Below are 13,035 nucleotides of genomic sequence, written 5' to 3'. Positions count from 1 at the left end.
GCCTGCAGAGCGTTGTTTTTTTTACACTCAAATCTCTTTAAATTTCTAGTATATTTCGGTTACAATGCCACATTTCTCCTTTCTCACAAATTCGTATACAATGCAACAAATCAATGGTTCTTTTTGCACAGACAGTTTCTGAATGAGAAAAAAAACCACCGACCTTTCAGCTATTGTTGTCGCACTCAAAAATGACTTCAAGAAAAGAAGCAATTCGTTTACTGACGAACCGAGATGAAAACATGTTACTTTGTTATTGATGAATACAATACCATGTGTGCGGATCGATTTCAACAGTGCTTTTTATTATGTCCTGCACAATGTTGTGTTCGTGTTTCCAACTGTTTTTCCAAATATTTTCCGTTTAAAAGAGGGAAAAAGACATAACCCACCTACACTGAACTCGTTTCATGTGCTTGTCATTTCATTTATTTGTTTTTCAACATGGTATGCGGGCAGTTGAAACACCTTTTATTGATTCAATCTTATACATCAGATTTTTACCTTGTTTACAATAGATAACGATTCTCTTTTTGTATCATGACAATGAAAAATGATTTTCAATATATTATGTCACAAATATCGGGGATTTTATTATTAATCCCATTGAACTGATTAATTAGTTGAATCTATCAAAATTTTACTTTTCAACAAATCCCCATTCTAAATTCTAGCTATAAATCGAGTTTAAAAATTTATTCCATTTTATATCAACTCCATACGTATTGCATGAAATTTAAAAAAAAAACTTGTTGCAATTTAATTAAAATACTTGACTTTTTGTTATGAAAAATAAAAAATCCAATCAAGTCGTTCTTATGTGTACTCAAAACAACAATTCGAGACACAATGGATGAAAAACTCAGTCTAATCTCAATTCATGAGGAATTAAACTTCCAGACAAATGTTATTCCATTAAAAAAGTTTGAATCGAAAAAAAATGTATTTAGTCAAATGAATAACATTTGATCGCAATTGTGCAACTTCTCATTTATTATACATGTTTGGAGGATTTGATTATGACTGCATTGATGTCAATTTTTCCATTAATTTGACAATGCATCTGAAAATATTGATTCATTTAGAATTCAATGCGATTTGATTCAATTGAATTGTTTCTATAAATCCTTTAAATACAGTATCAGTTACAGTTTAATATAACACGACAATGTGCAATTATTTCAGTTTGTCCCTCCGCTCCCACATGTTCGCTTGTCAATGCTGCTTGAAATCAAAACAATTCCTGATGAAGTGATCGAAATATTCACTCAATCAGTGCCAATCAATTTAAATACGAAAATAATGAGAGTTAGCAAGGGATGGATTCAGCAGCATATAAATTAGTTCAATGCTTTTAACCAACCAGATTCCTCAGTAGATAAGCTTGAACAACAATATTGAGCAGTAACCGTAACATAGATCAAGTAGCCGTAATCAAACAAGCTTGTTCACCAAATATTTATTTAATTTAGTTTGAAGTGATGCATTGAATAACCAATTGCAATTATCGGGGTTGTGTAAATCAAAAATTTACCTTTCACATCGGACACATTTACTAGTTCAATTGATAAATTTTATTGTTCATCAAAAAAGTTGGTTCGACGAAACATTACCTTGGATAAATAATTAAAAAAAAGCTCAACAAGTTTTTGTTTTATGAAAAATTGAGTAAAAAAATAAACGAAAAACTATAAAATTCATGAATTCTTCAGGAAAGTAAACTATTCCGACCTCTTTGAATGGTATCATTTTCAATAAATGCCCGCATTTACGTCGGCTATACTCCTGTAATTTACCATTTTGTTTTGGCTTGTTGAGTTATTCTACAATTTCGTTGAATGAATTTCATGGTTTCAAGTAGAAGAAACGAATGTGTTGCAAATAACCAACATTGAAACGATGAAAAGGCATGCAAATGTTCAAACTCACGTTGAAAACTCTACTGCTCATGTTTGGCTGTTAATTCTGTAGAATCCTGAATTGCAATTAACGCAAATTTGTTGTGATTCATAAGTCATAACTATATATACTGGTTGAAATAACGGAATGTTTCTGTTGAAGAGAGAGCGCTGTTGTTCAAAAATGATTTAATGCATTTTAGATGAGTAAATTTTTGCAATTTGTATAGCGTGCACTTAGTCATGGTACCTCATTCAAACGCCTCACCGGCTAATAGTAATTTTATCTGTTAAACAATGTGGAGTGAACTCTGTGAAGTGAACTCTCATTTTTAAACTTTTGGATAAAATACTATAGTCTTTGAATGAAACTTGTAAAATGACTTTTACTCACAAACATTTCATACACGATTTTTAAATACAGTTCACCATGATACTGCTAACTTTTGTTTTAATTAAATGGAGCATCATGTACAAAGAACATACAGTTGTAATAATTTTGTGAAAAACATTTTTTGTAATTTGATAAAAAAAGTTAATAATTATGTCAGATCGATATCGTTAGCAGAAAACAAAAATAATTATGACATACATAAGGAACGTTAATTTACAGGAACGATGAACGAGTCGACCATATAGTGAAACACTGTTAATGTTCTTAGTTATCACTAATGGATTTTATCCATAGAACTTTTGCTTAACAAAGTAAATGCTTACACAAAAAAAACTGCCATTTTTGCTACCCAACCATGAGTTGATGTAATCAAATTTTGTGCTTAATAAAAGTGAACCATTAAAATTCAAAGTTTAACTCATAGTAAACTCTCTATTTAATTTATCAAAAAAAACTGTTTATTGTGCATTTTTGGTTGTTGCAAATGAGCACAAGCTTGTGCAGTTTTCGTGAAAATTCGAAACGTTCATATCATGTTTCAATATTATAATTGTGTTATTATATACAGCTTCAAATGAAGAAACATATTTTCAAATTTCAAAATCTATTCAGATTTACTCAATTGCATCCTCACAAAGTGACGTTTTTCCACTTATAAAAAACGTAACATTATGCGAATAATGCTATGCTCAACATGAATAACGATAAATAAGTGCACTGTTCAATTTTTTTCCCTGTGAATAAATTGTTCGTTTTCCTGTAAAATGTACGTGGAAAATGTGTTTTTATAATGCTGTAAAAATTGAATTGCGTACATATCAAGTAAAAGTGCTGCAATTGAAAATATACGGTAAAGGGAAATTGCATCGTTTGTAAGAATTCTTGCATTGAGATTCAAAATCGATTATGGCTAAAAGAAATTGTACTCTTTATTCGAGCAATAATCGGTGTATGCATTACCACCATAAACGACTTTCCACTAATAAGAAACGAACACGCATTCCTTAAAAATTCAATTACAGTTGTGCACATTTTGTAAAATCAATTTAAAGGTGAGCGCGTGCATTTTCTACTCCTAATTTACTTGTGAGTGAATGAAGGCGTTTAAAAAACCCCATCGCCAGATGCTGATATATTCTAGTTTGAGGATGTTGAACAAAAAAATGCCTTCGCCTGGATATGTTTCATTGATTCTCCGGCGGGCTTTTGAACTTCGAACTTGTAAAATTAGCAGCACGATGAACAGTGGCATGATGATGCGTCTATTCAATCTCACATTAAAGTGCTATTATTTTTCACTCAGTTAGTCATTATTATGCTTGGTTTGAATAAATTTGAGCTGTAATTGAGCGCACAGAGAGAAAAAAAAACAAGACGAATTATTTGTACATAGCTATACACGTATATTTATAACAACATCATAATCATGTTTGTGCATAAACTAAAATCACATCGTATAATATCCAAAGTATAATTACGAATGAAGCAAGAATTAAAAAAAAGAAAAGCCACATGTTTTCGCCGTTTAATATCTAGATGAGATGATTTCCGTGCTCAAACTCATGGAGACCTCACATCATTTTTAACACATTGTCAGAGTTCATTATTTCACATAAAGAACACTGAACCTCAGTCGTCATCAACGGAGGTAGCATCGCGTAGTAAGAGTTGCGGATAATAATTATGTATAAGCCTAAGCGATGATTTCAAGCTCTGGTTTGAATTGACAATCAACATCATTAAATTCAATGAAATATCACATTTGATTTATTCATGTTTGACTGACTCTTCGTGTTTTTTTTTTTTTTGTTATTTCAACATCACGTTCATCATGCGAATCACTGCGCAAAGTTGTCAATCCATTATATTGTTTGGCTGGGTGACAATTCAATTTCGAATTTCACATTCCAATATAATTGGAATCGTTATAATTTTAAAATTGTCTTCATATAAGTTGTTGAATTCTCTGTGTGAGTTTCTTGAATTCGATTTTTCTTCGCCTTTGTCGTCGTGGCGAGAAAGTTAATTTCAATTAAATCACCTGAAAACGTCTGTATATTGGCGACCTTTTGCCACACGGACATTTACCATGATTTGACTCTAATTTAGCTCGTATTACATCGAATTATACGCAATTGTACATTTCAAATTTAATAACCTAGTGATTTGAGTTCGCTGGTGTGACGAATACATTACATATGCATTTTTTATGGACAAAAAGAGCCACGTTGTATTTATACAGGCTACAACTAAGTATTTCGCAATTTAACTAGAACCCATAAAAATATCGACACAAATTTGAAAACAAAAACCAAATTGATTAAAGTATTTCCTTGAACATGCATCGGATTGCCATTGGACCGTATCACCTGTTGAAATCATTCTCATGTTCACACAGACAATAAACTCCAAACACTTTAACCAAACGCAAGTGATGGTTTAAATTTGATTATTTTATCGGTTCCGTTCTGATTTTTTCTTTGCCAAATACTTTTTCGCCTTCCATTTGTGAAAAAAAAAAACACAAGTCGACTGCATTCAATATTGTTTGTGCCATTCTTGGCAAAATCTTGCCTTCGGCGACTCCAAAACCCAATCTTCCATTTTAAAAAAAATTGCGTAAATTAAAAACATGTTTGCGTCTGAAACAATGAAAGATATACTTGACTGAATGCACTCATGGATAAAATTACAAGCATTAAAACGACGCGCTTTCGTTGAGATTAGTGACACTTTTATGCTTGCAAAATCTTAAAATAATAAACTTTGAGTGCGATTTCACACTTTAAGCAATCAGCCGTTTTTCATCTTTCATAGGAAATAAAAATCCACTCACAACACATCGGCAAGCATGCCAATCGAATATAGTCAGTATTCCGATTGTAAAGACAGTCGGTTAATTACAACAAATCAATCAAATCGATAGCTAATAAACCGATTAATGTGTTTTACACAACGGGGCTATTTTTATGTGAGTTATTGGGTATTTTCTAATTTGTGTGCTACAATTTCTCGTATTTCAAAGCACACATATGATTTTCGATCGAATGGTACATTTGATTAAAATAATAGATCTGTTGTTTTATTACAATTCGATTTTCACATTATTGTTCGATTAGCAGTAGCAAAAACAATGAACATGCTTTTATGCGGAAAATCGAAATATAGTAAAATAATAATCGAAATGATTTCATTCCACAGAAAATGGCAAAAAAAATGTATTTTACGGAAAAGACTCGTTGCGAAACAACGACGGTTAATAATCAATACATAGAAAAAAAAATACTTCAATCATTGATGCATAACTGCCAGACAAAAAATATTACTCGCAAATGAATGAAATTGCAATTTGGCACAAAGAAAATAATTTGGTTTGAATGGGTTTATCGTGAATCGCACCCATAATAATCGGATCGCACATACTCAACTTAACAATGAACATGTGAAAAAAAAAACTTACTACACGAGGGGAGATGTAAAACGGCACAACGGAAAAGTTACATGCGAAGAAAGCGTAAACACGAATACTCATCAGCAAATTGCTAGCAAAAACGAGCTATTTCGTGCACACATCACATTACATTACATTAGCACAGGGCTCGTGTTATTATAGTTTTTTTTTTAAGACTTTGGCATGCGAATAGAAGTTTTTTTTCCTAAACTCATACATTTTCCAGTGTATGTATTAAATTATTTTGTTGATCCATATTTTCGCATAAATACTGCAATTGTACTGTACAATTTGCTGATATAGACTATATTCTTAACATACAAAAAAATAGTCGAAATGCGATAGGTATTTGTTCGAAATGTCTTACTTGATTTCGTTTATGAAAGAAAGAAAATGTTCCCCATATTTTGAGTATTCATTTTATGAATTTTTTATTTTATCGGGACATAGTAGTATTGAAGCTTTTATTATAAAATCTTTATTAGTCTCGTCAGCTAAATAACATCGACAAGTTGAGACCGTTGACGCAAAAATCAAATCTTCTTTGTCTGTTGATGAGACATCGTTCTCCGTTTTAAAGTAAAGAAATTTAAACCCAATTTTTTTTTCTCTCGTCTCTTTTTGCAGCAACTATTTCGTTCTCAGAATCCAAGTTTAGCATCAAATACGGGCGTTGCACCAGGTCAACCGACAGCTCAGCCACAGATTCCACAGACTCTACCGTTGCCTTCACAACAGTACTTAGCACAGCAGAGTGCTGCCTATGCGGCCGCTGCTCAACAACCGACACCATATGTCATTAATCCAGGTCAAGATGCGACACGTTATATCGGTAAGTGTTACATCGCACCTTACACTAAAAACGATACATTGTTTGAAGTTAATTCTAAAAAGCACAATTTCCATTTTTATTTTTCAATTTGATGATGGCAAACACACAGAAATGGGTCTCATACCAGCAGGAATGCCGCAATATTATGGTGTGCATGGTGTTCCATGGGGGATGTATCCAGCCAACTTGATACCACAACAAAATTCACAACCGCCACCAAGGCGACCATTGACACCGTCTCAGCCAGCCGGAGAAAACCAACCACCTTATCAGGTTTGTAACATACTTAGAATACAAAGATTTTAACACAACATAACGAGAAAATTTATCGTTCATTTTACACACGAGAAAAGTATTTTCAACGAATTGTATGTAATTGTATATGTGAAGTAAAAAGAGGTTTCTTTTTTTGTTTGAATATATGTGAGATAAGCCACTTAACAAACACACTCATGATTTGATAATAATTTACATGATTCTATTTTTTAACACAAAAATCGATAGCAAAAAACTTAGAAGCAATGTACAATTGTAATTATTTATACACGGTAAATTGAATCGAAAATTAATGCTGGAATTAACAAAATCCAATGTATTTTAATCGATAATACAAAAAAAAATCATTATTCTGATGTGTATAAATATGTATTTAATTTGAATAATTGTAACGACGAAAATTATTAAAAAATGATAGAATGTTGTTAAATCTTGCAGACGGAAATAAATTTGTAATGATTTGGTGACATTTTCTCCATGCAGATATTCAAATGTGATTTTTTTTAATGGATTGAGATTGCATCAATTTGTTGTAAATATTTAGCTGTGAGAAAATGAAACGGAATTAAATTAAAATCCGTACGGTGAAAATAGTTATAATCTCATTAAAACATATAAATATTACTATTATTATTATCATTATTTTTTCACATAATATTTCCTCCTTCTTCTCCATAAATTTTTTAAAATCGAAAACGAAATGAAAAAAAAAAATGTTGAAACGGATCCATATACTAAACAAAAAATCACATCGAATCTACTAATAACTTTGGAAGCAGATGATTCAGGCGTATTATGACCAAAGCGGTTCATTAGTTATGGGACCAAGAACTGGTACACCGATGCGTTTAGTAAGTCCGGCTCCGGTGTTAGTTCCACCTGGTGCTCAAGCACGTGCTCCTCAATCCATGTATCCACCACAGCCGCAATCCGCTCAACAAAATCTCTACTCGCAACAGAATGGCTCTAGCGTTGGAGGTAATATATTTTTTTTTGTTTGTTTTACATTGCATTCCGTTTCATTTTGTTGCAAATAAATTTCAATTTTCTTTCATTGTTGTTATTTATTGAAACTATTTGCGTTGGCATTTTACAAATAGTTCAACTAAATTATGCATTTACAAAATGCACACATTTATCACTTGTTACTATAATTTACTTTTTCGGTTTAATTCACCGTATATTCGAATGGAAAACATTTTTGGTATTTTACGAATTTGTAAATGAGCTATATCAAAAATTAACAAATGGAACATCATATTGTTTATTTTATTTAAGCATTTCAATTGAATTTGTAACATTTGTTACCCCGTTAATTATTCGTTTGTCCTCCCCCCTCATATACTAAATTGTAAATTCGATTTTATTTACAAAACTATTTTGGTTTGCATTAAATATATTAATTCAATTTATGTACAAGTTTTTCCCAAAGGCATATATATATTATGTCATTAATATTTTGTTTCAATTTCCGGGAAAAAAATGAAATAAAAAACATTTTATTGCCAATCATTTGATGGTGAATACAATACATCAACATGTGTCTTTTTTGTACGAAATATTAATATGTACATAATTTTATCAAGCATGAATAATAATTCTTCCGTAGTTCGTATTCTTTTTTTGTGTTGATTCAATAACATTAACACTTTTTTTATGAAATCATAAATCGATTTGACTAATTTTTATTGAATTTTGTATACTTACAAATAACTCAACCACACACACACAAAATAATAATAAAAAACAAACAAACACCATTCGATCAATTCTGTTGTTCAGCAGGTGGTGGCTTATTTGCACCACAAGCGTTCAGCAGTGGCTTAGGCACATTAGGAAGTCCAGCACAACCATCAGGTATTGAGATATATACAGTGTATATTATACACACCTTATCAAATGACATTCACTGCAAGATACCATTTACGTCATTACTCATTATTGCTATTATTATCGTTGCGGCATATTGTATCAAATTAACTTATTTTCATTCATTGTGATTTGCTTAAATTTTCTTTTTTGAATTTTGCATGCTCAATATTTTTTAACTTTTTTTTTTCAAAACCATAATGGTTCAAAAATTATTACTAAGCAGCGTGGCCGTGAAGAATTTAATCAACCAGAAACGAGAAATGTATAAATTCCCAAAATCTTTAATTTTTTAATAGATGCTGTGTGTCACGAAATTTTAACGCTAAAAGTTTAAAACGATTATATTACTTTGGCAAGTACAGTCCAAAATTTGAACCAAAAATAGAAATTCACTTATCCGTACGACTGTGACTAAATGGCAACGATGCCTTGACACAGAGAATAAAAACAATTATTATTGTTGGACATGGGTTCCATTTGTATGCAATGGATCTTGTTAAACAAGTCTTCAACTTTTATTTGTGTTTTCAAACAACAATTCAAGCGAGCATTATTTTTGATGTTCAATTACATAATCCATTAGCAGCTACAGCTGATACCTACTACATCATTTATCAATTCTGGAAAATCGAATAATGTTCTACTTACACCATTGAATGTGCACAATTACACGTCGTTCATACATAAGAATTATGTTCTTTCCATCAAATCCTTTTATTTTAGATTTTATGGTATAAAAAATTACTTTAAATGGAATTGTTATCCTTTCATTCAAGCAAAATACACGAAATTACATAGGTCATTTATTTGGAATTCAACCATTTTTTACTCTGTCTTTCTTCAACAGTTGCACCAATTTTTGATAATAAAGAACCTTGCATTTATGTTTAAATTTGTGTGTGCTTTTTCATTTGTGCCAATTGTGCAATCACTTTTGTGCCAATGGGGAATTGCACAATTCGACCTTCAAAACTTTCATTTCAACTTGTGGATACAACTGTATTTAACATAATCAGACGCGTTTCAAATTTCCCCCGACACTCGAATAGAGAAAGAAAAAAAAATGTAGGAATGCCACCAAAAAATTAGTTTCATTTTGTTCGAAAACCGATTACGAAGAACTTTTATCGTCAACTTTCAAACATTTCCGAATAGAACTTTTTCTCGCTAAGTCTCTTTTATTTCCTTTCGCTTTTGTTGGCTTGTAAACGTAATAAAATTAACGACACACACGTCATATGGCACGGAGTAAACACATTTATAGCTTTAAACAGTGCATGCGGCGAGCACATTTCTGCTTTGAAATCTCGAGTGAAAAAAAGCAGTAAAACAAAGTGCAACGAAAATCAAAATCGATTCTGACTCCCAACGGATGGTAATGGTAAGCATTTACGTTGCCAGAGAAATGTAACACGGCAAAAAATTGTTTGTGACTTAATTCGCACGTTCAAACGATTGTTGTTCAACTATCATGTTCGGCTACATGATTGTTCTCCTCTTTTCCTCCCTCTCTCAATTTCACTTGATCAGTTGCAACATTATTTACTGTTAGTTTGAAGTGATGCCACAAGTTCTTGTGAATAATACAAGAACGTATTTATGGACTAGAATACAATGGCAAATATGAATAAGTGTTCTCACGAGAGCATTTCATTTCGACATGATTTATTTTATTCCGCTGAATCTAATGGAATACACAGTTACAACTTCAATAGCACACATTTTTCTATGGCAAATTTTCACAGAATGTTACGGGAATATAGCAAATGATTCACCACCATCAAACTAGTGAATTAAAACCAGTTTCAATAGAACGATTTGATGTCTAAGTCAATGTGTGTTCAACGTTCAACGTGTAGCCCAATTTTACCAATATTTTATCGATAAAATGCATTGCAATACAGTAAACATAAAACCGATTCAAGTTTTATTATGACTCGCATATTCAAAAATAGTTCGACACAGTGCAGTGAATATATTTGAAATAATTTATATCGATTTATATGCATATATATCCCGAATTTACGGCACACAACCGAATATCCGGAGCGAAAACTATTTGCAATTGATTTATTCAAATTGGTTTGGTTACATGTGCATCGGGCGCGAGCAAACCGATTGAATGGCTTTTGTTTTGAATCGTTTTGAATATATCGATGTTACCATTTTTTATATAATTTCATTTGCGAGAACACGAAAATTCTCTAGGCAAAATCATATTCGAATAAATGCACTGTTACTCACATCCACAAGAAAAAAACACGAAATATTTTGATTTTCGCAGAATTTACAACCGGATACTAAATCACTTTCCGCCGATCATGATTTTTATCTAGGTTAACACGTTCATTGTCAATTTATAAATGAAAGTGCCACTCGTAGCGGCTTCATATCGTTTTAATTGAAGTGTTGATGTCAAATCAATCATTTCGTTACACATTCAGTATTAGTTTGTGAAATTGTTTCGATGTTTGATATACGATTGCATGCATTTCTCATAATGAGTTTGTTGATTTTGATTTTTATTTTACCATCTATTGATTTGCAAATCATTAAATTACATTTTATTGTTGAATAATGTAGATTTATTAGCTACCGAGTGCATATAGTCATTAGACATTATGTTCAAGTGTAAATTATTTTGAATTGCCTGCACTCATGTGTTCAGTGTCAAAATGACAGGATTCGGAAAGTAATCAATCTATAATTTAACATGCATTTAATTAATAATTCTTTGTTTGTCTTTTTTAATTGCACAGGATTAGCGTTAAATACATCATCATTGACGGCACGTCGCGATTCATTTGATCGAAACACATCGGCATTCAGTCCATCACTTGATTTCAATTCACCGTCGGTGGCTGCTGTTGCTGCTGCTGCAGCAAACGGAAATGGTACGGCAAATCGCAAATGGCCAGTAAATAATTATGGTGCAATGGCATCTGTTAGTCCATTGGCGCCGGGCACACCACCACCATCAGGTATGTTTTTTCTATTTTTCAGTTAAGAAGAAGTTTATAGAAATTTCAAATGAAAAAAAAAACTTATTTCAATATTTTCTCTCTAGGTTTGGGTGCTTTAGTGTCTAATCGAGCTCCGGGTAAGTTTCAAATACATTTTATTATTAATATCGATTTATTAGAATTAATAAAATACATTTAAATTAACATAGGAGCTGAAACGAAATACCGTAATGTCAATCAATTGGCACCGGTCGGTTTGTCAACCGCAAACACCATTTTCGGGTCATCAAATTCATTGTTCTCGAAAATTCCTGGCACTGTGCCGGTGACTGTTTCTACTGTTGCACCGGGTGCATCGACCACACGATCAACAACAGCAACAACACTCGATCGTTCATCGGGTCGATCACGTTTACTCGAAGATTTCCGTAATCAACGCTATCCAAATTTGCAGTTGCGTGATTTAACCAATCACATTGTTGAATTTTCACAAGATCAACACGGTTCACGGTTCATCCAACAAAAATTGGAACGTGCAACAGCTGCTGAAAAGCAATTGGTTTTCAATGAAATTTTATCGTCGGCATACAGTTTGATGACCGATGTATTTGGTAATTATGTGATTCAGAAATTCTTTGAATTTGGAACGCCAGAACAAAAATCAACCTTGGCCCAGCAAGTAAAAGGCCACGTACTGCCGTTGGCATTACAAATGTATGGTTGCCGTGTTATTCAAAAAGCACTTGAAAGCATTCCATCAGAACAACAACAGGAAATTGTTCGTGAATTGGACGGCCATGTGTTGAAATGTGTTAAGGATCAAAACGGCAATCATGTGGTACAGAAATGCATTGAATGTGTTGAACCGGGCGCACTTCAATTTATAATCAGTGCTTTCTCGGGTCAAGTATATACGTTGAGCACACATCCGTATGGTTGTCGTGTTATCCAAAGAATTCTTGAACATTGCACAGTCGAACAAACTGCACCAATTCTAGCTGAATTGCATGCACACACCAAGAATCTGATTCAGGATCAATACGGAAATTATGTGATTCAACATGTTTTGGGTAAGTGTTTTGATTTCATTTGAATCTCATTGAAATGCTTATGTTTTTTTTTACCTTTCCTTTGTTTGTGCAGAACATGGAAAACCCGAGGATAAATCTGTATTAATTGCTAGCGTACGTGGAAAGGTGTTGGAATTGTCACAGCATAAATTTGCATCGAATGTGGTCGAAAAATGTGTTACACATGCAACACGTGCCGAACGAGCCTTCCTCATCGAGGAAGTCTGTCAATTTAATGATAAGTGAGTATACTGCATCATTTATCAATTAAAAAAAGTA

General features: G+C 32.5%; 1 protein-coding gene across 3 annotated transcripts in view; it reads left to right on the top strand.

Moving 5' to 3' along the window:
- LOC116342667 (maternal protein pumilio-like) overlaps nucleotides 1-13,035 on the top strand; it is a 182,428-nt gene that overhangs the window by 166,463 nt on the left and 2,930 nt on the right. The window contains exons 10-16 of one of the 3 annotated variants that reach the window (XM_031770363.1): nucleotides 6,371-6,575; nucleotides 6,685-6,848; nucleotides 7,640-7,829; nucleotides 11,483-11,704; nucleotides 11,791-11,823; nucleotides 11,896-12,756; nucleotides 12,830-12,998. In XM_031770363.1, coding sequence (XP_031626223.1) covers nucleotides 6,371-6,575; nucleotides 6,685-6,848; nucleotides 7,640-7,829; nucleotides 11,483-11,704; nucleotides 11,791-11,823; nucleotides 11,896-12,756; nucleotides 12,830-12,998 — 1,844 coding nt within the window. Of the gene's footprint in view, nucleotides 1-6,370; nucleotides 6,576-6,684; nucleotides 6,849-7,627; nucleotides 7,830-11,482; nucleotides 11,705-11,790; nucleotides 11,824-11,895; nucleotides 12,757-12,829; nucleotides 12,999-13,035 lie in introns of all 3 variants that reach the window. The other 2 variants (XM_031770362.1, XM_031770361.1) reach the window with 2 other exon arrangements.

This window comes from Contarinia nasturtii, unplaced genomic scaffold, assembly GCF_009176525.2.
Source record: "Contarinia nasturtii isolate CC-2019 unplaced genomic scaffold, AAFC_CNas_1.1 Cnas_scaffold_864, whole genome shotgun sequence".
Classification (NCBI taxonomy): domain Eukaryota; kingdom Metazoa; phylum Arthropoda; class Insecta; order Diptera; family Cecidomyiidae; genus Contarinia; species Contarinia nasturtii.
Note: the sequence above shows the minus strand (reverse complement) of the source record. Positions and strands in the feature narration are given on the sequence as shown.